We start from the raw sequence: 23,271 nt of genomic DNA, 5'->3' as shown, positions 1-23,271 counted from the left end.
CTCCTCCCTTCCCTCCCCTTACTCCACACTTTCAACACTCCCCACTCCCCTCCAGTCTAATATCGCTCGGCCTCCCTCTCCAACATCCTCTTTCTCTGTGCTCCCCGCACTTCCTCTCCCTGCTCTGCCTTCATCTCTGTGTCAGCTGTCCATCTGGTGTTTGCTGGAGTCGGACCGCCTTATCGACACGGACTTCCTCTAATAACGGCTCCTTCCCCTTCGTGAGCTCAGAGACACAGAGAGTCCTGAACAAGATGGACGTGAATGTGGAGCTCGCCGAAATGGGCCCGCAGTCTCCTTCAAACGGTGAGTGGGGCAGAAAAACGGAGGCGGGGGGGGCGGGTGGGTGGAGAGATAGATCCATTCTGTATTCATAGAAACACAGAAACATAGAGAATAGGTGCAGAAGTAGGTCACTCGGCCCTTCGAGCCTGCATCGCCATTCAGTATGATCATGGCTGATCATCCAACTCAGAACCATGTACCAGCCTTCCCTCCATACCCCCTGATCCCTTTAGCCACAAGGGCCATATCTAACTCCCTCTTAAATATAGCCAATGAACTGGCCTCAACTGTTTCCTGTGGCAGAGAATTCCACAGATTCACCACTCTCTGTGTGAAGAAGTTTTTTCCTCATCTCAGCCCTAAAAGGCTTCCCCTTTATCCTCAAACTGTGACCCCTCGATCTGGACACTTCCAACATCGGGAACAATCTTCTTGCATCTAGCCTATCCAATCCCTCTAGGATTTTATACGTTTCGATAAGATCCCTCCTCAATCTTCTATATTCCAACGAATATAAGCCTAGTCGATCCGGTCTTTCATCATATGAAAGTCCTAACATCCCAGGAATCAATCTGCTGAACCTTCTTTGTCCTCCCTCTATGGCAAGGATGTCTTTCCTCAGATTAGGGGACCAAAACTGCACACAATACTCCAGGTGTGGTCTCACCAAGGCCTTGTACAACTGCAGTAGTACCTCCCTAATCCTGTACTCGAATCCTCTTGCTATAAATGCCAGCATACCATACGCCTTTTTCACCGCCTGCTGTACCTGCATGCCCACTTTCAATGACTGGTGTATAATGACACCCTGGTCTCGTTGCACCTCCCCTTTTCCTTTCGGCCACCATTCAAATAATAAACTGTTTCCCTGTTTTTGCCACCAAAGTGGATAACCTCACATTTATCCACATTAAATTGCATCTGCCATAAATTTGCCCACTCACCCAACCTATCCAAGTCACTCTGCATCCACTTAGCATCCTCCTCACAGCTAACACTGCCGCCGAGCTTCGTGTCATCCGCAAACTTGGAGATGCTGCATTTAATTCCCTCATCTGAGACGTTAATATATATTGTAAACAACTGGGATCCCAACACTGAGCCTTGCGGTACCCCACTAGTCGCTGCCTGCCATTCTGAAAACGTCCCTTTTGTTCCCACTCTTCGCTTCATGTCTGCCAACCAATTCTCTATCCACATCAATACCCTACCCCCAATACCGTGTGTTTTAAGTTTGCACACTAACCTCCTGTGTGGGACCTTGTCAAAAGCATTTTGAAAATCCAAATATACCACATCCACTGCTTCTGCTCTATCCACTCTACTAGTTACATCCTCAAAAAAATTCTATAAATTCGTCAGACACGATTTTCCTTTCACAAATCAATGCTGACTTTGTCCGATGATTTCACCGCTTTCCAACTGTGTTGTTATCACATCCTTGATAACTGACTCTAGCATTTTCCCCACCATCAATGTTAGGCGAACCGGTCTATAATTCCCCGGTTTCGAGGATCCTCCCACCGCCCCGGGGCCCGGCGAACTGTCAATCACTGCACAGACAGGTCAGAGGTCGCAGTAATGACGTCATTCTGGAGCGTTTCACGAGTCATGCACCCAAGTCTCCAATACCTAATGCTTCTGAACAGAGCACTCTTTCCATAGACGGACCACCATCTGGGTAACAAAAAGTTGTCACTCGGCTGCCCAAGTAAATCTGTTTCCCCTCTCATCTTCGCCCTGGACGCTGTGGTCCTCGATTCTCCAGGCCTGGAGAATGTGATTGTGCTCATTTACTCGATCTGTGCCCCTCGTGCTTTGTACACCTCAGTAAGGTCATCCTTGAGCTCAACATAAAGACCCAACCTGCCCGACTTCTCTCAGTAATTCAGTCCCTGGCGTCCAGTCAATATCTGCAACTCTTTCCAGCTCAAAGTGTTGCAAGACTCAGCTAATAATGATCAGGGAGGCACAGGGCGATCTGTATTTGCCGTCAAGTACCCGTATTGTCTAATCTGACAAATAGATAAAATACGAAATATTTCCTCCGCACCAGCTTATTTTTCAGCCAGCCATTCTTGTTTGGCAGTCAGCCATTCTTGTTTGGCGTGGTGTCAGGATTGGTCTCCTTTCAGATTAACCAGGCCTCGAGCCTTTTTTTTTTCACCCTCAACCCGGCACGGATGGAAAGCGTGCCCGGGGGGTGGGGTGTTGGTGGATGTGGCCCGTCTTGGATTCGAACTCGGGAACTTTCGCTCCGGATCCGGCGCTGATGCTATTGCGTCACTAGCCGGCCGCCGTACCAGCGAAGTTATCCTGACCTTTCATGCTCGGTCAAAGTACAGAAAAGTTATTACTAGGTACAAAGGAGTTTTTGCTGCTGGCCACATGTTCTTCGTAGGCGTTTTGACTTTCCACATGTCCAAGATTTAGTTGTTCTGTTTCTCAGTGACCTCTGGCAGCAGACTTGAAACGTCTTTTTTTTTCCGAAATCATGAATTGCATTCCAGTGTCATTGGCTAGTGGTCACGTGTCTGACTTTAACACATTTCCATTGGCCCTACTCCATTTAATCTCCATTTAGCAGCAAGTCACAATCTGTAATTTATGGCTCGCAGACCAACATTCACAATTCCGCGTGTTCTACCCAATCAAATAACGCCTCACAAATGACGTCTTATTTGGAAATGATCCCTTAGTTCAGGAGATTGCCTGTGACATCACTGTGTCTACTTTAAATTTCGCATCAACCAAGCGACTAACACACAAAATGGAAAACACAATCTCTTCTTGAAATGGCAGCCTCCCTCTGCTCCCTCGCAGCAGGAGCAAAGCCATCTGCATCTATTGTCCCTGATTCATTTGATATCACCAATCTTCAACTGCATTTCTTTCTGGCCAGCAAATAATATCCTTCCGACAGCAGGGCGAGCAAAATTGGACCCCGTCCTCGAAGTGCAGCCTCGCCGACACCATGTTCATCTGCAACGGGGCCTCCCCATTCCTCTACTCGGTGTCCTTACTGATGAAGCTCGGCGTGTCAGACGCCCCATTCACCGCCCTGTGTACCTGTGACTCCACTTTCAGAGATCCATGTACCTGCACATCCGTGTCTCTTTGCTCCTCAACTCTCTCCAGGGACCCTCCAGTTCAGTGTGAACCTTTACCTTTGTTTGTCTTCCTGGAATATGAAAACAAATTAGTCAGTCAAATCTCCCTGGGCTCCACACCATTATACAGAATAGCCTATCAAGAGGAGGAATTAGTTAGACTTACTAGAGTCCCTATACTTTATCTCCTCTGCCCTGCCCTCGTCAGCCTTCTTGGCTCCTCAGTCAGCTTGGTATGTTCCTGTAGGACCTCGCCCATCTTTCTCGAGGCACCACCGAAAGCATCCAATCACAATGCAGCTCGACTTGAGGGAAACTACTCCGTCCGTGACCGCAACTAAACTGCAGAGAGTCCAGGAAACAGCTCAGCAGATCAGGGGCACCAGTTTCAGCTCCACGGACTCTCTCGGCACTTCCCGCTGCGTCGCTACAGCAGACAGCCGAATAAAGATTCCCATCCACCCTGGATAATTGTATTACCCTATATCACCACCTATCGGTGGAAGATAGTAAAGCACGTTTCACCAGCCTCAGACAGTTTCTAACCTGCTTCATCAGACAATTTAATAGACCACTATTCTGATAAGTTGTATTCTTGACTTCAAAGTTTACCTCGCCGTCGCCCTTGCACCTTATTGACTGCATGGACTGAACTTCCTCTGTAACTGTGACACTTTACTCTGCATTCTGTTACTCTTTTACCCTGTTCTACTCCAATGAAGGGATCTATATCTGTGGCATTCCGCTGGGACCTCTTCTGTCTGTGATGTATATGGCGGGGTGGTGAGGAGGGAGGAGAGTGGGAGAGTCGGTGAGGAGGGAGCACAGTATAAATTAAAACACTCTCTCCCTTTTCTAACCTCATTCTCTTTCTCTCCTTCACTTGCCACTGTCCCTTTCTCTCACTCTTTACCTCTCTCTCCCTACCCTCTCTCCCTCTCTCCCTTACCCCCTTCTTTATCACCCCGTCCCTCTCTCAAACTCTTTCCCCTACTGTCTCACACTGTTCCCTTATCTTCACCCTCTCCGCTCACTGTCATCCCTTCCTGAACCACACTCGTTCTTCCCACTTCTCTGTGTGCCTGTATTCCGCTCATCTCCCCTCCACGCTTTCCGCTCCTCCCTATCCAGCTCTGTCTCCCTCTCCCCGATGGTTTCTCCTCTCGCTCTTTCCCCTCTCTAATACTATCTTCTCTCTCTTCTCCATCCTTCTCCCACAGTTCTCCGCACACTCTCCCTTCTCAATCACCCTCTCTTTCAGCCCCCATCCTCCTCGCTTACCCCCTCTCTCTTCTGCTGTCTCTTCTCTCTCTCCGCGACTCTCTCCCCCATTTTCTACCCCTTTCTCAATCTCTCCCTAATCTGCCTGTCTGACTTTCTCTCCCAGACGGCCTGACCGCCACCAGCCCAGAGTTGAACATTGGGAAAGACATCGATGAGCGCGAGGATCCTCCCATTGCCTCGGGATCCGGAGGCATGCCAACCACTGCACAAACAGGTCAGAGTTCACAGTAGTGATGTCATTCGCTCAAGATATTCAAATTTCTAATTAGAAACATAGATACATAGAACACCTACAGCGCAATGCAGAGCCTTCGGCCTACAGAGTTGTGCCGAACATGTCTCTACCTTAGAAATTACTACGCTTACCTATACCCCTCTAATTGACTAAACTCCATGTACCTATCCAAAAGTCTCTAAAAATACCCTGTCGTATACTCCTCCATCACCGTTGCCGGCAGCCCAATCCACGCACTCACCACTCTCTGAGTAAAGAAGTTACCCCTGGCATCTCCTCTGTACCTACTCCCCAACACCTTGAACATGTGTCCTCTTGTGGCAACGATTTCAGCCCTGGGAAAAAGCCTCTGACTATCCACACGATCAATGCCTCTCATCATCCTATACACCTCTCTCAGATCACCGCTCATCCTCCGTCACTCCAAGGAGAAAAGGTCGTGTTCACTCAACCTATTCTCTTACGGCATGCTTCCCAATCCCGGCCACATCCTTGTAAATTTCCTCTGCACCCTTTCTAGGGCTTCCACATCCTTCCTGTATTGAGGCGACCAGAACTGAGCACAGTACTCCAAGTTTGACCGGGGTCCAATACATGCTTCAACAACTCCTCGCAGCTACTAAATTAAATTTCACTATTGATGAAGGCCGATCCACCATACGCCTTCTTAACGACAGGGTCAACCCGCGCAGCTCATTGGAGTTTGTTATGGACCCGGACCCCAAAATCCCTCCGATCCTCCACACTGCCAAGCGTCATAACATTAATATCATATTCTGCCATCATATTTGACCTACCACAATGAACCACATCACACTTACCTGGGTTGAACTCAATCTGCCACTTCTAAGCCCAGTTTTGCAGCATATCAATGCTTCGCAGTAACTTCTGACAGCCGTCCACACTATCCACAACACCTCCAACCTTTGTGACATCAGCAAACTTTCTAACCCTTCCCTCCATTTCCTGATCCAGGTCATTTATATAATTCACCAATAGCAGGGGACCCAACACAGATCCCTGAGGCACACCGCTGGTGACCGACCTGCATGCAAAATGTGACCCGTCTACAACCTGACTTCTCCTTCTGTGGGCAAGCCAGTTCTGGATCCACAAAACAATGCCCCCTTGGATACAATGCCTCCATACTATCTCAATAACCCTTGCATGCGGTACCTTATCAAAGGCCTTGCTGAAATCCATTTCCACTGCACCTACTGCTGTTCCTTCATCAATGTGTTTAGTCTCATCCTCAAAAATTTCAATCAGGCTCGTAAGGTATGAACTGCCTATGACAAATCCATGCTGACTACACCTAATCATGTTGTACGTTTCCAAATGTTCATAATTCCTGACTCTCAAGATCTTATCCATCAACTTACCAACTACTGAGGTCAAACTCTGTGGTCTATAATTTTTTGAGCTATCTCAACTCAATTTCTTGAATAAATGAGCAATATACGCAACGCTCCAGTCCTCTGGAATCTCTCCCTCACCATTGATGATGCAAAGATCATCGGCAGAGGCTCAGCAATCTTCTCCCCCGCCTCACAGTAGCCTGGGATACATCTCATCTGGTCCCGGCGATTTATCCAACTTAGTGTTTTCCAAAAGCTCCAACACATCCTCTTTCTTAATGCCTACATTCTCAAGCCTTTCAGCCTGTTGCAAGTCATCACTACAATCACCGAGGTCATTTTCCGTAGTGAATATTGAAATAAAGTTTTCAGTAACTTCCTTTGCTATTTCCTCCGGTTCCATATTCACTTTCCCACTGTCACGTTTTATAGGTCCTTTTCTTTCGCGTCTTACCCCTTGCTCTTCACATGCTTGGACAAAGCCTTTGGCGTTTCCTTGATCCTGCCCGCCAGCGCCTTCTCATGCCCCCTTCTGGGTCTCCTAATTTCCTTCTTAAGATTCTTCCTATCAGACTTATAATCTTCTCGAGCTCTAACATTACCGAGCTCTCTGAACCTTTTGTAAGCTTTCCCTTTATTATCTTGTATATAAGATGACGAGAGGCATTGATGGTGTGGAGAGCCAGTGGCTTTTCCCCCAGGGCTGAAATGGTCGCCACAAGAGGACACAGTTTTAAGGTGCTGGGGAGTAAGTACGGGGGAGATGTCAGGGCTATGTTATTCACTCAGAGAGTGGTGAGTGCGTGGAATGGGCTGCCGGCAACAGTGGTGGAGGCGGATAAGATAGAGTCTTTTAAGAGACCTTTGGATTGCGACATGGAGCTCAGTAACATAGAGGGGTATAGGTAAGCCCAGAAATTTCTAAGGGAGGACATGTACGTCACAACTTGTAGGCCGAAGGGCCTGTATTGTGCTGTAGGTTTTCTATTCTATTCTGTTCTATTCTTTTCCCTTTGACTGGAATAATTCATCTGCCTCCACCACTTTCCTGGGAGCTCATTGCACCTCCAGACTGTGCTGTTTATAAATCATCGGGATGAATTTGTAGATGGGTGCGTTGCTGAGTTTCATATGTTGCACGATGCGAAGATTCAGTGATATAAAGAACAACAGGATGACAGGACCGATTAGAGATAAAGTTGGGAAGATGTTCCTGGAGTCTGTGGAAGTGAGCGAGGTCCTCAATGAATGTTTCTCGACGGCATTCGCCAATGAGAGGGAACTTGATGACGGTGCGGACAACATGAGGGAGGTTGATGCTCTGGAGTATGTTGATATCAAGGCAGAGGAGGTGTTGGAGTTGTTAAAATCCATTAGGACGGATAAGTCCCTGAGGCCTGATAGAATATTCCCCAGGCTGCTTAACGAGGCGAGGGAAGGGATTGCTGAGCCTTTAGCGAGGAACATTATGTCCTCGTTGTCTAAGGGAATGGCACCGGAGGATTGGAGGCAATGAGGTTTGTCCCCTTGAACAAAAAAAGGTTGTATGGATAGTCCGTGTAATTGTAGACCAGTGAGCCTTACGTTGGTGGTGGGAAAACTATTGGAAAGGAATCTTAGAGAAAGGATCTATGGGCATTTAGAGAATCATGGAACAGTCAGCATGGCTTTGTGAAGGACAGATCGTGTCTAACAATCCTGATAGAGTCCTTTGAAGAGGTGACCAGGCATATAGATGAGGGTAGTGCAGTGGACGTGATCTATATGGATTTTAGTAAGGCACTTAACAAGGATCCACACGGTAGGCTTATTGAGAAAGTCAGAAGGCATGGGATCCAAGGACGTTTTACCAGGTGGATTCAGAATTGGTTTGCCTGCAGAAGGCACAGTGTCATAATGGAAGGAATACATTCGGATTGGAGGGTTGTGACTAGTGGTGTCCCACAAGGATCGGTTCTGGGATCTCTACTTTTCGTGATAACGATATGGATGTTGGGGTAGAAGGGTGTGTTGGCAAGTTTGCAAACGAGACAAAGGTTGGAGGTGCTGTAGATAGTGTAGATGATTGTCGAAGTTTGCAGAGAGACATTGATGGGATGCAGAAATCGGCTGAGAAGAGGCAGATGGAGTTCAGCCCGGAGAAGTGTGAGGTGATACACTTTGAAAGGACAAACAGCAAGGCAGAGTGCAACGTAAATGGCAGGAAACTTGATAGTGTGGAGGAGCAGAGGGATCTGGGGGTGCATGTCCACACATCCCTGAAAGTTGCCTCACAGGTAGATAGGGTAGTTAAGAAAGCTTATGAGGTGTTAGCTTTCATCAGTCGAGGAATAGAGTTTTAAGAGTCGTGAGGTAACCATGCCGTTCTATAAAACTTTGGCTAGGCCACACTTGGAGTACTGTATCCAGTTCTGGTCGTCTCACTATTGCAAGGATGTGGAAGCATTGGAAAGGGTACGGGCAAGATTTACCAGGATGCTGCCTGGTTCAGAGAGTATGGATTATGATCAGATATGAAGGGAGCTAAGGCTTTACTCTTTGGAGAGAAGGAATATTAGAGGAGATATGAAAGACGTATACAAGATATCAAGAAGAATAGATGGAGTGCCTCTTCCCCAGGGCCTCACTGCTCAATTGTAGAGGACATGGATTTAATGTAAGGGGTGGGAAGTTCAAGGGGGATATTAGAGGAAGTATTTTTACTCAGAGAGTGGTTGGTGCGTGGAATACACTGCCTGAGTCAATGGTGGAGGCAGACACTAGTGAAATTTAAGAGACTAGTGGACATGTATATGGCGGAATTTAATGTTTAGCGTTATGTGGAAGGCAGGGTTTGAGAGTCGCACAACATTGTGGGCCGAAGGGCCTGTACTGTGCTGTATTATTCTATGTTCTATGGGTGTCATTGTGGATCGTGTTGAAAACTGGCAAAAATATTCAATGGGACATAAATCAGTCACAGATACGGTTGGAGAAATGACAGAGTTAAGTCCGTCATGTATCCAAAGTGTGAAAAAAAGAACAAAGCGGGCAAACAGTAATAAAACTGTGAACAAATAATAATCTCTGAATCCAGACGGCCAATAGTCCGTAGATCGCATGTATCATAATCTTGTGGTCTCCTGGACCTGATGGAATACACCCTCGGGCTCTGAAGGAATTGGGCGGAGAGATTGCCGAGGCATCAGGAGTTCCACAGGGGTCGGTGTTGGGACGGCTGATCTTTACGATGTTTGTCAATGATTTGGACGATAGGATTCATGGATTTCTTGTATAAATTTCCGATGATAAAAAGATATGTGGATGGGCAGGTGGTGTTGAGGAAACAGAGAGACTTAGACAGTTTAGGGGAATGGAAAAAAGACGTGCCAAATGAAATGCAATGCCGGAAACTGTATGATCATGCACTATTGTGGATGAAATAAGCACGCAGATTACTATTTGAATGATAAGAGAATTCAAAATGCCGAAATGCAAAGGGACTTGGAAGTACTGGTGCAAGGTACCCTAAAGGGTAATCTCCAGGTTCACTGGGTGGTGAAAAAAGCGAAAGAAATGTTGACATTCATTTCTAAAGGTCCAGAATGTAAGAACTGCAATGTGATGTTCAGGCATCAAAAAGCACCCCCGAGACTATAATTAAAGTATTGTGTTGAGTTTTGGGCTCCTGATATACATTGATATAAGACCTGGTTCAGAGAAGATTCACGAGAATGATTCCTGAAGTGTAAGGCTTGCTCGATGAGGAACATCTGGCAGCTCTTGGGCTACCTTCCCTGAAGCTCAGTAGAATGAGGGGGGACCTCATTGAAACTTTTAGAATGTTGAAAGGCCTGAACAAATTTGATATGGAAATGTTATTTCCCATGGTAGCGGGGTCTAGGACAAGAGGGCTCGACTTCAGGATTGAAGGGCATCCTTTTAGAACTTAGATGCGGTGAAATTCGTTTCGTCAGAGGGTGGTAAATCTGTGGATTTTCTTTACCACAAGCAGCTGTGGAAACCAAGTCATTGGGTGCATTTAAGGTAGAGATAGATACGTTCTTGATTAGCTAACGTTTCAAAGGGTAAGCGGAGAAGGCAGGCGTTTGGGAAAGACTGGTAGAATTAGATCAGCCCATGATTCAACAACCGAGAAGTCTCGAAGGTCCGAATGTCCTACGTCTGCTCCCATATCATATGTCCTATGGCCGTATGGTCTCTCCACAGGTGCGCATGAACAGGAGTCGAAACTGAAGATCGGAAATAGACCGTTCCGTCTGATCTGCCTACTCTGCCTAGTCACGTCCGCCCTCATCGTGATAGTGATCGGACTCTCGATCCATGGTGAGTGGAACGGTCTCCGTGTGGAGTCAGACCATAAATAAAGAGAGTGGAATAAATTGTTATTGTAAAACACCACAGCGACACCGACACGTCCCTTACTGTAACACCGATTAAAACCGACCACCATATCACGGACACATCCCTAACCGTGATAAAGACACGGTCTTCACCTGAACACAATGAAGAAACATCCTGACACCGACACGCCATTCACCATAACATGAACAATGTTGTCACCGTAGCACTGTCACGACCATCCACGAGACACAGATACACTGCTGACCGCAGCACGGATGCGGAACATCGCCGTGACAACACGTGGCAGTCACACTGACCGCAACGTAACACTCACTGTAACATCGACATACCCCTGACCGATTCACTGATAAACTCCTCAAGGCGACACCGAAACACACCTCACAATGACACCGAAACGTTCTTCACTCTGACACTGAGGTAATGTACACCGTGGCACCTTCACATTCCTCAACGTGATCCTCTCAGCACCGCCTCATGACAAAGGCCCACACGTCACTGTAACGCCCCTTACCGAGACAGTATCACCGCTCAACATAACACCGATGCACCGCTCACAGAGGCAATTACACAGAACATAGAACATAGAACACAAGCTAGTACAGCGCAGTACAGGCTCTTCGGCCCACAATGTTGTGCCGAACCTCAAACCCTGCCTCTCATATAAGCCCCCACTTTAAATTTCCTCCAGATACCTGTCTAGTAGTCTCTTAAACTTTACTAGTGTATCTGCTTCCACCACTGACTCAGGCAGTGCATTCCACGCACCAACCACTCTCTGAGTAAAAAACCTTCCTCTAATATCCCCCTTGAACTTCCCACCCCTTACCTTAAAGCCATGTCCTCTTGTATTGAGCAGTGGTGCCCTGGGGAAGAGGCGCTGGCTATCCACTCTATCAATTCCTCTTATTATCTTGTACACCTCTATCATGTCTCCTCTCATCCTCCTCCTCTCCAGAGAGTAAAGCACTAGCTCCCTTAATCTCTTATCATAATGCATACTTTCTAAACCAGGCAGCATCCTGGTAAATGTCCTCTGTACCCTTTCCAATGTTTCCACATCCTTCCTATAGTGAGGCGACCAGAACTGGACACAGTTCCCACACCTCATTCTGACACGGTCACACGCACCGTGGCCATGACATGCCTCTCACCGTGACACAGACACACCCCTCTCTGTGAGACTAGCACACCCCACACCATGACACAGATACTGCACTCACCGTGACGTCACAAGGTCCCTCACTCTGACATTTCCCTCGCCGTGCCATCGGGATTCACTTCATTGTGACCCGGCACAACTCTCGCCGGGGCTCAGAAACACCTATCACAGTGACACCGACACGTCCCTCACTGCAACTCGAATATGCACCTCACGATACTGCCGCAGACACCCAATATAACAACAAAACCTTCACTGGGACATTGATAAACCCCTCAGCGTGACACGACACGCCGACGCCTCTCAGTGTGACACCATTCACCGTGACACTGGCATAACACTCTCTGTGACCCGCTCGGTAGCATGATGCTGACTCACGTGTCACTGTAAACGCTAAACATCCTTCACCATCTCTCTCAGTATCACAGATTCGTCAGTCTCAGACCACCTTCGACCAAAACTGCCATGAGTTAAACTCAACCCTTCAAACCAAGGTCTCTGAGATATCCCACCTGAATCACTCCGAGAAAACCTGTCTCAAGAATCTTACTGCGCTCAAAACCAATCTGTCCGTTCTTGTACGAATGCACAACGATCTCCGGCACCAGATCACTGAGATAAAAACGAAGCTCAGATCCGTCAAGAACAGCATGGCTCAAATCTGTGAATTCTTGATCAGCAGAAGAGGTGAGGCGTCATCCCCCTCATTAACCCGCTCTTCACCACAGACCAGGCATAGAGAGAGGAAGCGTCACTCTGTGCTTGACATCGGGAGTGTGTGAAGAGATGTAATGGAAGGGGATTCACTCTGTGTTTGACCGGTGAGTGTGTGATGGTGTTGCGTGGAGGAAGCTTCACTTTATTACTGAACCCAGGAGAGTGTGATTGGACGTTGTGGAGGTGGTGTCACTCTGTGTCTCCCCACGGGATTGTGAGACGTAACATTACTGCTTCACGCTATGTCTGACTCCGGGAATCACTGATGTGACGGTATGGATCCAGCTTCACTCTGTTTCTGACAGGCGGGTTGTATGATATGACAGGATCCAGAGAGCTTCACCCCATGTCTGATCAATGAATGGTGTTGTGACACCGTGGAGAGAGTGTTTTACTCTGAATCCGGGAGTGTGCGACGGGACGGTGCAGAGGGGGCTTCACTCTGTGTCTGACCCCAGGAGTGTGTGATGGGACGGTGCAGAGGGAGATTCACTCTGTGTCTGAGCACGGGAGTGTGTGATGGGACGGTGCAGAGGGAACATCACTCTGTGTCAGACCCCGGGAGTGTGTGATGGGACAATGCGAACGGGTGCTTCACTCTGTGTCTGACCCCGGGAGTGTGTGATGGGACGGTGTGGAAGGAGCTTCACTCTGTGTCTGACTCCAGGAGTGTGTGATGTGACGGCATGGGGGGAGATTTATTCTGTGTCTGACCCCGAGTGGGGGGGGGGGCGGTGTGGTATAATGTAACAGTGTAAGAGAGTTTCACTCTGAGTTTGTTACCTGGATTTATGATGGGACAGTGTGGAGGGAGATTCACTCCGTGTCGACACTTGACTGTGTGACAGGACGGTGTGGATGGAGATTCACTCCCGGGAGTGCGTGATGCGATGGACTGAATGAAGCTTCACTCTGTGTCTGACCCCGGGATTATGTGATGGGACGGTGTGGAGGGAGATTCATTCTGTGCCTGACACCGGGAGTGTGTGATGGGACGGTGTGGAGGGAGCTTCTCTCCATGTCTGATCCCGTAAGTGTGTGATGGAAAGGTGTGGAGGGATCTTAATCTATGTCTGACCACGGTGGTGAGTGATGGGACGGAGTGGAGGGAGCTTCAGTCTGTGCCTGACCCTAGTTGGGTATGATGTAACAGTGTAAGGGAGTTCTACTCTGTGTTTGTCCACTGGATTCTGTGATGGGACAGTGCTGAAGGAGACTCCTTCGGTGTCTGGCAACGAGTTGCATGATTGGAAGTTGCGGAGGGAGCTAAAGTCTGCTCTCACTCCGGGAGTGTGTGACCGGACGCTGTGGATTCAAATTCGATTTGTGTCTATCCCTCAGGAAATCTGTGACAGCATGGCGGGAAGGAGCACGTAACTGACTCCTGAAGTTTGTGATGGGACGCAGTTGAGGGACCGACACCCTGTGACGGGTTCCGAGAGTGTGCAATTGGGTGTCGTGTAGGGAGATTTAATTTGAGTCTGACACCAGGAGAGTGTAATGGGACATTGCGCATGAGCTTCAATTTCAGTCCGACCACGGGAATGCGTGATGGGAGGCTGTGGGGGGAGTTTGTATCAGACCCCGGGGACGTGTACTGGGGCAGTTCACAGGGAGCCTCAATCTGTGTGTGATCCTGGGAGTCTGTAATGGACGGTGTGGAGGAAGCTTCACTCCACCTCTGACTCCGGGAGTGTGTGATGGGACTGTGTGGATGGAGCTTCACTCTGTGTCTAAACTTGGGTATGCAAGACGGGACAGTGTGGAGTGAACTTTACTCTGTGAATGATATAGTGAGTTTACGATGGGATGCTATGTAGGGAGCATCACTCTGTTTCTGACCCCAGTAATTTGTCTTGGGAGAGTGCGGAGGGAAGTCATTCTGCATTATACCGGGAGTGTCTGATGGGACAGTGCAATGCGATGCTCACACTGTATTCAACACCTGGGAGTGTGATGGGACTGTACGGAGGGAGTGTCAATCTGCGTCTAACCTCTGTGGGCTGTGAAATGATGCTGTGGAAGGTGCTTCACTCCACCTCTGACTCCGGGAGTGTGCGATGGGAGCAATGGAGGGAGATTCACTGTTCTTCTTTCCTGATTTGCAGAGGAAAGGTGTCCTGGGAACTGGACCGAAAACGCAGATCGGTGTTATTTCATATCCGCCTTGGAGAAATCTTATGATGCAGCGAGGAATCATTGTTCAAACGTTGATGCAAGTCTCCTCGAAATCAATTCAAACAAGGAAAAGGTATGTGTCACACCGTGAGAAGCGATATGGAGAACAATCATACACTCCCGGGGTTTAACAAAGATTCAATCATTGCACACCGTCACTCACACATCCCGGGGATAGACACGGAGTGGAACTCCCTCCAGAATCAGAATCAGAATCAGGTTTATTGTCACCGGCATGTGACGTGAAACTTAACTTAGCAGCAGCAGTTCAATGCAATACATAATCCAGCAGAGAGAGAGAGAGAGAGAATAATAGAAATATAAAACATAATGAAAAAAACAACAACAAATCAATCACGTATATTAATTATTTAAACTGTGTAGAAAAAATGTTGTAAAAAGTGAAGTAATGTCCAAATCCTCAAAGTCCATTCAGGAATCGGATCGTGGAGGGGAAGAAGTTGCTCCTGAATTATTGAGTGTGTGCCTTCAGGCCTTTGTACCTCCTACCTGATGGTAACAGTGAGAAAATGCCATGCCCAGGGTGGTAGACGTCCTTAATAATGGACGCTGCCTTTCTGAGACAGTGCTCCCTGAAGATGTCCTGGGTACTTTGCAGGTTAATTCCCAAGATGGATCTGACTAGAATTATGGACTTCTGTAGCTCCTCTTGGTCCTGTGCAGTAGCCCCTCCATACCAGACAGTGATACAGCCTGTCAGAATGCTCTCCACGGTACAAATATAGAGCTTTTTGAGTCTGACAGAATTAAGTCCCTCCACACCGCCCCATCACACAGTACCGAGATCAGACACAGAGTGAAGCTCCCTCCACAAAGTCCCATCACGCAGTCCAAGGATCAGACGCTGGGTCATTCCATCTCTGTCCCATCTCTTCACTTTTTCCTGCCGTCAGGCATGGAGAGAGGGTAATTGTTACCCTCAGGTTCGACCAGCATGCGTTTGTCTGGGGGTCGGGGGGAACACTGCCTCCGGCCCGGTCAAACTGAGAAATCTCGTTTGTGTGGATATACCGTGATGTGTTGCTTGGTTAGAAATCAATCCCACGAAATAGCGAGCAGTGCACCGTATGCAATTAAACGATAGAGCTTCAGGGTTCTTAATTTAGCTGTAGGGTTAGCATCGAAAACAAAGAGAAAAAGGGCCCATTTTAAAGAAACAGTCTAAAGCGCTCGCTGTAGCTCACTCTTTTCCCGTCCGTTCGTTCTCCATCGATTTGCCACAGGCGTCGTCACCTCTCGACGCCATTCCAAGTCCGCTCAAGCCTGCAGTCTCCGCCTTCCCCGTTCTGGCATCGTCTCTCGGCATCTTTTCTCGAACAAAAGCCATCGAACCCAGGCTCCCGGACACACAAGAAATTAAACCATCCCCATCGTGGGAGGCCACACAGTCCCAAGGGCCCGTTATCACTAGTCAGAACAGCTCGAGAGAATCTATCTGTCAGCAGCTTCCAGCACAGACGACAGCCTGCTGCAGCTACTCTGTTATACGAAATGCAGACCAGCCACAGCCCTGCAGAATCTCGCGCCCTGCTGCCTTCAGCTTCTGAGAGACGGCGCACCGCAGGATCTAGTTTATCTGTGCATGCTCATGCTCTTTCTATGCCTGATGCGAGACACTGGATAGAAGCTTCCTTCACTGTGCGATCAGAATGTGGAACAGCCTTCCAGATGCTGTGGTTGGAAACAACTGCGACGATGGGTTCCAAGCCTTCAAGAGCCGGGTGCACAAACTCCTATCCTCTCTGGGAGGGAAGTCACATGCTTCTTCATAAGCGATCATGAAGGGGACCCGGATGGCAATGCTTGGTTTTTCGCAGGTAGGGTTAATACCTGACTTTCAAGAGCGCTTGTGAGTTATGTTCCGGCTGGACTTAATCCTTAAACTGCCGGAAAAAAGTGCGGGAAAAAAAGCAGGTGCTATTTTCTCCCGATGGGGATTAGTTGTAAGTTCCAAGTGCTCCCGTCACGTTTTGTCGCCCTAAAAACTTATCCTTCAATTTCTTTGTATTATGGAGGTGTCGGATTTCGGTGGGACTCAAGTGCAGAACAAGGAATACTTTTTCACCAGGATTTATTAGGGAGCAAAAAGGCAAAAGTCTTTCAAAAACAGAAGGCAGGCACGAATCCGAAACGCAGGCAGAGGTCTTAACCAGAAAAGGCAGTCAGACGACAGCAGACAAATCCAGAGCGCACAGGGAAAAATCAGGTACAGGAACGGGCAACACCCAAAACACTGAATCAGGCGAAATCAGTTGGCAGAAATCGCAATGACATGGGGAAAGACACAGGTCAGAACTGGGACAAACTGGCAGAGAATGCTAGTCAAGGCGGGGTTGAAATGGGCGGGGTAATGAGTGAAAATTAGAAACAGGTGGGCGCAAATGAGGAGACGAGCAGGTAATTGGAGGAATTCCAAAAAAAGGAAAGGGGCTGGGCCAGAACCCACATGGCCAGGTGAAAGATAACAGAAGTTAAAGACTGTCGTGATCCAGAGCTACCAGCAGAGGCCCTTCAACCCAGTGTCCAGGCCGGATCCTTAACAGGAGAACAACATAATTCCCTCTGTCCAGCGGAGGCGATCATAATCATCATGGCTCCAGTATTTCTACTACTTTTTAATGCTTCTTAAGAGTATATATGATATTTTTATGTTTTATCGCTGAGCAGCAGTGAGCCACCTGTTTGGCCTTTCCGAGTTCTCTCTGGGAACTAGTTGACTTGAGCAGCATTTCTGATCTGGCTATTGTTCACGATCGCACTAAACAACAATAAAACCCCAAAACACTGCTGCTGCAGAGAAACCATTACATCAGCAGTAACATTTCCCAGGGCGTTACATGCACAGTAATTGAAGGGATTTTATTTCACAGGATTTTGTTTCCAATTTTATCGACGATGAACACGGCTCCTACTGGATTGGAAAATGCGCAGACGGGTGAGGTTTGGACTGTTGGTGTGGGAGTGACTCGAGGCCGTAGGGAAAGAGTCGGACGGTGGGGTTAGTTTTCAGACTGACACGAGGCCGTGGGGAGAGAGTGGGTCAGTGGGATAAATTTCGAGACTGACACAGGTCCGTGGGGAGAGAGTCGGGCACTGATATTAGTTTGAGTACTGACACAGGTCCGTGGGGAGAGAGGCGGGCACTGATATTAGTTTGAGTACTGACACAGATCTGTGGGGAGAGAGTGGGTCAGTGGGAGAAGGTTGGACACTCATACAGGGTTTTAGGGAGAGTGCGACAGTGGGATTAGTCTGTTGACTGATGCAAGGTTGGCGGGAGAGGGTGGTAGAGTGGGATTAGTTTGGAAACTGACTCGGTACTGTCGGAGAGAGTGATCCAGTGGGATTCGCACGGCGATGTAGTCGGGGCTGTGGGGAGAGCGCGGTGTTATGGGATTAGTTAGAGACTGACATGGGGCAGTGGGGATAGCGCAAATTAATGGGATTAGTTTGGCAACGGTCTCCGGTCGTCTGCTAGATCTGTTTTGTCTCTGTTGAAACTGTCTAACCCTCTTTGATAGGAATGTGACCTCTTATCTTCTCTACGAGATGTCCCATGGATCGCCCAACTGCAGTAAGTCCCACTCGTACCAACAGAATATCATTTTCGAAAGGAAACACAGATTCATCTGCGAGAAGTCTGCACTTTTATACCCGGATATTCCTGAAGAGATCCAACGTCTCTGTCCAGAACCTGACTGGCCGACTTCAATCATGTGACGACACTCCACGTCTCCGCATTCAATCTACCCCATTCTCACTCCCCCATAATTTCATCCATTCCCTCCCTCTCTACCCTCCCTCCTATCCTATTTTCCTCCTCTACTCGCATCGCCATTCTCCCCCACTACTCCACACTTCTCCCCTCCCTGTGCCGCTCTCCCCCGCTCCCGCCCAGTTACACCCCCTTTCTACTCCTCTTCTCTTCTTCCCCTTCTTCTCTCTAACTCATTCCCTTTCTCCCTCTTCCTCTCCTCCTCGGACCCCATTCTCCGCCTCTCCTCTCTCGGTTCCCTCCACCCGCTCTCGCCTCAATTCTGTGTGCACTGGCCCTCAGTTCACCAACACAAAGGAAAAAGACTGTGCACATTCACACTGTCTGTGCCTCTCCTGGCTTCATACCTACGCTTCAAGGAACGAAGTCCCATCCTTCTTGCTCTCTCTCCATAACTCAGACCCTCGAGTCCCGGCACCATCCTCGTAAATCTCCCTCTGCACTCTTTCCAGCTCAGTGACATCTTTCCTACAGCAGCGCGACCAGAACTGAACACCAAACTCCCAGCGCGGCCTCACCGACGTTTTGTACAACCACAACGTGGCTTCAGCGCGGTACAAAGATATAAAATTCACGACAATTGGGAAAATTAATAAATACTGCAAAAAGGTGAATACCGAGGGAGTGTTTAAGTGTTCAGGGAGCGTTCGCAATCTGATGTCGGAGAGGAAGCAACTGCTTGTAAATTGTTGAGTTTCCCGGCTCCTTTACCCCTCCCCGGTGGTACCGATCAGCACAGGGCATTTCCCGGCGGAAGATGGTCCTCGCTGATGGATGCGGTCTTCCCAAGTCATTCCTTCTTCAACATGTCCACGATGGAGGAGAGGGTTGCGTCCATGATGGAGCTGGCTGAGTCTAGAACCTTCTATGGTCCATGGCGACCCTCTGCGTTGCAGCCTCCACACCAGGCGGCCATGCGACAAGACAAAATGCTCGACACAGTACATCCCTAGAAATGTGCGAGTCCGGTTTTGATATTAAAATCACTATCTTTATTAGCAGCTACCTGTAATATAGTAACTTTAACAACATGAACAAAAGTTAACGGTATTATGTGTAGGTGTGTGTGTAAATATAACTATTGAGCCTGGAAGGGGCGTGGGGCGTGGGAAGTCTTAATGTCTTCAGGTGGTAAAATAGGAATGTTCAGTAATCTACGAAATAAATTATGGGAGAGAGACATTTGTAATCCAAGGTAAAACGTATAGAAAAGTTAAGTACAAAATATTCCACAGGGTTCACGCTGGTAAAACGAGATGACAGTCGCCGTAGGTCTTGTCTGACATGACGTTCCAAATGCACATACGAATTATCACCGAAAGTGACCTGTCACGGGAATATCGTCTTCCAGAGGTTACCACACGGCATACCCAGGCAACCTAAAATCCACTCCTATGGATCCGACAAAGTGACGGTCACACATTCGTTGTGCACCGTGTTCCGATGTTTAACCCCCTCTTGTGGGCAGAGGAAAGTTCGAAGTCTTAGCTGCGACAAGCTGAGGTATCGGCTTCCAGTGTTTCCGTCTCTCTCTCTCTGTCTCTCTCTCTCTATCTCTCTCCCTCTCTCTCTCTCCCCCCCTCTCTCTCTCTCTCGCTCTCTCTCTCTCTCCCTCTCTCTCTCACTGTGTTTAATCTTCACAAACCACGGCAGCCAGTGACTGACGTCATTGTCCCGCCTCCTTCTGGCGCTCTTAAAGCGACAGTCCACAGTAAACGAAACCCGCGCGTTCGGAACAACACCGACCCACCACACACTCCCGCGGTCAGACACAGAGTGAAACTCCCTCCACACCGTCCCATCACACACTGTCGGAGTCAGACACAGAGCGAATTTTCCACAACACGGTTTGGCCACACAGTCCTGGGGTGAGAAACCGTGTCAACCTCCCTCCACAGCGTCCCATCACACAATCCCAGGGTCAGACACAGAGTGAATCTCCGCCCACAACGTCCCAGCACACACTCCCGGGGTCAGATATCGAGTGAAGCTGCCTCCGCACCTTCCCATCAGACACTACCGGAGTCAGACACAGAGTGAAGCTTCCTCCACCCCGTCTCAACACACAGTCCCGCGGTCAGACACAGAATGAAGTCCTCTCCAGACCGTCCTATCACAGAATTTGGTGGTCAGACAGAGAGTGAAGCTCTCTCCGCACTCTGCCTTCACACATTCCTGTTGTAATAGTCCAAGAGAGGCTCCGTAGATTGTTTTCCATTTTAGTCATTTAACAAAGGAATTTAATTTCACCGAATTTTGTTTACCACTCTCATGTCACGCATATCCCTGCATACTGGATATCTTGCGGACTGGCAGGATCAGTGCCCAGGGATTATTTTACTGATGACACAGGCTGTGGGGAGAGAGCTGTTTCATGGGATTATTTTTGCGGATTGACTGCTAGAGCTGTTTTGTCTCTGTTGAAATTAGTTAACGCTCTTTGACAGGAAAGTGGCCTCTGGTCTCCTGTACGTGGTGTATGATCGAATGTACGCCTGCAGTGACTGCGGCTCGCACGTAGAGAATGACATTTGCAATCGATATCACGGTTTCATCTGCGAGAAGTCGGTATCTTTGTTCCCGAACGTTCCTGGAAAGATCCAGGGTCTCTGTCAACAGACAGTGGGGCCGATTTGAAACAGGAGACCACCCCTGTTTCTCCCCATTCTCCCTTCGTCCACTCTCACTCCTCCATCCTCTCAAATTCCATCCTCACCCTCTCTGACCCTCCTCCTACTCCATACCTCTCCTCCTCTTCACCCCAATTCTCCCCACTACACACCTACAGAGCTCTCCCCAGCTATCCCATTCTTTCCCGTCATTCCACCGCCCTGGTCCCGCTCCTCTCCTCTCCCTCTACCTCTCTCTCCACACCTCTCCCACTGTTTCCTCGCCCTTTTTAATCCCGCTGTCTTTCTCCGTTCCCTCTGTCTAGCCCTTTCCCCTCTCTCCCCCTTTCTCCCCACTCTCTACCCCACTCTCTTACTCCGCTCTCCGTTTTCCCTCACCCCTCCGTCTCCCTGAATTCCCTATCTTTACGCAAATCTGTGAGGTTACAGATACGCTCCAGGTGTCGTTCTTGATCGGAGCGATGCAATAGCAATCTTACCACAAATACACTGACACACCTAATTCTTTTCAAACCTTCCTTCTCTACTCATAACATGTCATAGGGGAAGTTACAGACTGATCTCCCAAAAGAACCAGTCCAGACACTGCCCCCGAATTACACAATTCCCCACAATTTATAACACTGATCAGGTAGAAGAAAATCTTACGATTGCAAGATTAGATTATATTAGAATCATTTCAATCACATGCTAAGATACAACTATATGTAAAATAATCATTGGTCAGTTAGTTATAATTATTCTAAGCCAAAGCTAGCTCATCAGTTCCTCATTCGGACCCTTCCCCTGTTCTCCAGAACATTCCAGCCCTTACAGTATACTTCCCATATTTAGCTACACCGTGAGCTGCTTCTGAAGAGAGGATAGTTCCTTATTTGAGCCCTTGCCGAGCTTTAGACAATAATGACTGGTACGTCACCCGTTGCAGAGTGAAGCTTCGTTCTGACTTGTCCAAACTTGTCCAAAGCAGTAAGCTAAGACACTTACAAGTTGATCGATTATAAGTTAATCGTTGTCCTCTGTTTTTCCCCCCTATTTACTTATCCCTTCATTCCATCACAGGGGGTTCAGTCCCAAACTTCCTTCTCTCTCTTTATACCTCAGTCCCCGGAGTCCCGGCAACATCCTCGTAAATCTCCCTCTGCACTCTTTCCAGCTCAGTGGCCTCTTTCACACAGCAGGGCGACCAAAACTGAACGAACTCCAAAGTGTGGCCGCACCGACGTCTCGTACAACTGCAACGTGACCTCCCGGCTCCCGTGCTCAGTGTCCTGACTGATGTAGGCCATCGAGTCGATGTACGATCCCCCTTGTCGCATGTTTTCTACCGGAATCACGATCCGATTTATTATCCTTGATTTATACGGCCTGAAATGCGTTCTTTTACAGCATCAGTATGGCGCAAATATGTAAAATTAAGGTGCTTTACTAAAAATAATAAATAGCTAGAAATGTGTTGAAAGATGTGATATCCCAGGATTTGGAGTTGGTGATTAGGACTGAGAGCATGTGTGTGCTGAGTAATCACATCCAGTCCACGCACACAAAATATTGAGGCAAAAATCGTGCTGAGGATTGGTGAGAGCGGAGAGCCGGGGAGGGAGAGGGTTTTGCTCTGATTTTGACGAGGGTAGCCTGTCATGCGCTTGGGCCTCGTGGTGGAGGGGGACGGGGTGTGGAGAATACAGATAATATCTGAACCGGGATTGTGTGATTGGACGGACAAGAGGGAATTCACTCCATGCCCGTCCCCAGGATTGTTTCATGGGACGGTGTGCAGGGAGGTTCACTCTGTGTCTGATCGCAGGAGTGTGTACTGAGACGGTGTTGAAGGAAGATTCACTCTGTGTCTGACCCCGAAAGTGTGTGATGGGACGGTGTGCAGGGAGGTTCACTCAGTGTCTGACCCTGGGTGTGTGTGATGGGACTTTGGGGAGGGAAATTCACTCTGTATTTGACTATGGGATTTTGTAATGGGACGGTCTGGAGGGAGCTTCACTCTGTGTCTGATCGGGGTATTGTGTGATGGGAAGATGTATTGGGAGCTTCAATCTCTATCTGACCGCGATAGCATGTGATGGGACAGTGTGAAGGGAGTTTCAGTCAGTGTCTTACTCCCGAAATGCGTGCCTAACACCTTCTGCGAAACTTACT

The 23,271-nt window shown here is 48.4% G+C and overlaps 1 protein-coding gene across 1 annotated transcript; it reads left to right on the top strand.

Annotated features, from left to right (window-relative positions):
• Positions 1-238: 238 nt before the first annotated feature.
• LOC140207787 (oxidized low-density lipoprotein receptor 1-like) lies at positions 239-19,003 on the top strand. Its single transcript, XM_072276348.1, has 7 exons — positions 239-306; positions 4,783-4,893; positions 10,482-10,598; positions 12,217-12,483; positions 14,622-14,764; positions 17,583-17,647; positions 18,234-19,003. Exons 1-7 carry the CDS (start codon positions 255-257, stop codon positions 18,430-18,432), a joined length of 954 nt encoding a protein of 317 aa, XP_072132449.1. The 5' UTR covers positions 239-254; the 3' UTR covers positions 18,433-19,003.
• Positions 19,004-23,271: the final 4,268 nt, after the last annotated feature.

The sequence above is a fragment of the Mobula birostris genome, chromosome 13, assembly GCF_030028105.1.
Source record: "Mobula birostris isolate sMobBir1 chromosome 13, sMobBir1.hap1, whole genome shotgun sequence".
Classification (NCBI taxonomy): domain Eukaryota; kingdom Metazoa; phylum Chordata; class Chondrichthyes; order Myliobatiformes; family Myliobatidae; genus Mobula; species Mobula birostris.
This window is presented reverse-complemented; position numbering and strand designations above follow the sequence as displayed.

Bases quoted from the DNA above. Each gene is read 5' to 3' on its own strand.
- LOC140207787 (XM_072276348.1), top strand. From the start codon at position 255: ATGGACGTGAATGTGGAGCTCGCCGAAATGGGCCCGCAGTCTCCTTCA. The intron at 4,894-10,481 runs GTCAGAGTTCAC...GTCTCTCCACAG, and splicing joins GCCAACCACTGCACAAACAG to GTGCGCATGAACAGGAGTCG. The intron at 17,648-18,233 runs GTGAGGTTTGGA...CCTCTTTGATAG, and splicing joins ATTGGAAAATGCGCAGACGG to GAATGTGACCTCTTATCTTC.